Genomic DNA, 1,813 nt, shown 5'->3' with positions numbered 1-1,813 from the left:
GCAGAGTGAAGAAGGGCAACTGAAGAAGTGATCAGATTCTCTCTCTTGTGATCTCTCTCTCTCTCTCTCTCTCTCTTTTTGAGGTTGTGAAAGACTTTTATTGAGCATTCAGCCATTCCAATGTGGGGCAGGGGGTGTCATTTCAACATGGGTGCCAAAAAACAGAAGATGAACAAGCAGCTCCTAAGAACTTGCTGGGATGGAAGAGAATTGGGGCCACGGGGGGGGGGGCAGTGCCCCCCTAAAGGGCACACCATCCTCAACAGCGCCTGCCTCAAATAGCTTGTGGAAGCATCCCAGGAGGGAGAGTCCACCGTCCTGGAAGAGCCCATCGTCCTGGAACCAGGAGAGGTGCAGGAGGGTCGCTAACGGCTTCTGGCATGCGCAGACGGGGTGGGAGGGATCTGTTTTTTCATGGGGCTTGGGGGAGAGTCAGTGAGAGCGGTATGGGGCAGAGGGTCCATCATCGCAGGCGTTCCCCTCGCAGTGCCAAGACCAGATGAAGCACCGATCCACCTTGGATCTTGTAGTCGGCTGCAGTTTTCTCGTCATTCATCTGCTTGCCACTGTAGATCAGCCACTGCTGTTGGGGAGGGATGCCTTCTTTTTCTTCCACGTGCTCCTTCATTCTCTTCACCTTGTCTGTGGGTTCTATGTCAATCTCGATCTCTTTGCCGGTTAGGGACTTCACTTTGATCAGCATCGTGACCACCTCTTCATGGACCACACGCCCACCTGTGACCCCGGAGACAGTTCCAAATCTCTAGTGATCTCTGTCTTCTTTGCTGCTGCAGGTGCTTTTGCCACCAGGAGATGGTCTAAGAGGCAGCGGTGGATACCCTGCCAGGCCATGCTAGTTTCTAGTCAATTTTCATTGGAGACTGGGGTAAAATTGTCATCATTGTAGGTTATCTTATCCAGTTCTCCCCCAGGTCAGGGCCTCCCTGGATTTAGGAGTACTGAATTTCCTGATCTTTCTTCCAGAAAGGGAATTTGTGGATTTTTTCATTTTGAGAAAAGATCGGTCTTTCACATCCCCAGTATGTGGATTTAATTATCTGCAGACCTGGCCGCCCTGCGAATTAGCTATATTGATAAGAAAACAACTCCTGATTCCTGCCGAAGATTGTAGCAAAACTAGCTGAAGCAGAAACCCGACTGTCTCTCCTGACCGTCCGTGTTGCAACTGCTGAAATGCTGTCAGGGACGACAACCGCAGCTCATCTTATGTTCTGAAAGACTTTCCCCACTTTAACCACATTAGATAGCAAAGGAGATTATTACTGGAGTCTAAATGACATCGTAACGGTTGGAAGTGCCAAGCCAGAGCTTTGAATTAATTTTGTTAAAAGCATCTTCCAGGGCTGGCTAGTTCCAGTCAGTTCTACCTCACGCCGAGCAGTAGCGTTTGACCTGAGGCCTGCTTGAGAAAGCTACCACTTGCTAATTCAGGAAGAGATTGGGGTTGAAGGAAGAGACAACAGCCGCACACGGGAACGGCGATACTGTCCTCAGAAACAGAGAATTCATTGCATCCTGAATGTGTAAGTATATGTAAGTTTGTGATTGGGAGTAGCCCAGCTTAGATGAAGAGAACAATCTCAAAACAACTACAGATATATACAAAGGTAAGGGTAAAGGTCCCCTGTGCAAGCACCGGGTCATTGCTGACCCATGGGGTGACGTCACATCCCGACGTTTACTAGGCAGACTTTGCTTACGAGGTGGTTTGCCTTCCCCAGTCATCTTCCCTTTACCCCCAGCAAGCTGGGTACTCATTTCACCGACCTTGGAAGGCTGGAAGGCTGAGTCA

The 1,813-nt window shown here is 49.6% G+C and overlaps 1 protein-coding gene across 1 annotated transcript; it reads right to left on the bottom strand.

Moving 5' to 3' along the window:
• Positions 1-449: 449 nt before the first annotated feature.
• LOC130487185 (NEDD8-like) lies at positions 450-750 on the bottom strand. The gene has a single exon (XM_056860614.1). The coding sequence runs from the start codon at positions 701-703 to the stop codon at positions 464-466; it is 240 nt and encodes a 79-aa protein (XP_056716592.1). The 5' UTR covers positions 704-750; the 3' UTR covers positions 450-463.
• Between the last annotated feature and the right edge of the window lie 1,063 nt (positions 751-1,813).

This window comes from Euleptes europaea, chromosome 14 (genome assembly GCF_029931775.1).
Source record: "Euleptes europaea isolate rEulEur1 chromosome 14, rEulEur1.hap1, whole genome shotgun sequence".
In the NCBI taxonomy this organism is placed as follows: Eukaryota; Metazoa; Chordata; class Lepidosauria; order Squamata; family Sphaerodactylidae; genus Euleptes; species Euleptes europaea.
This window is presented reverse-complemented; position numbering and strand designations above follow the sequence as displayed.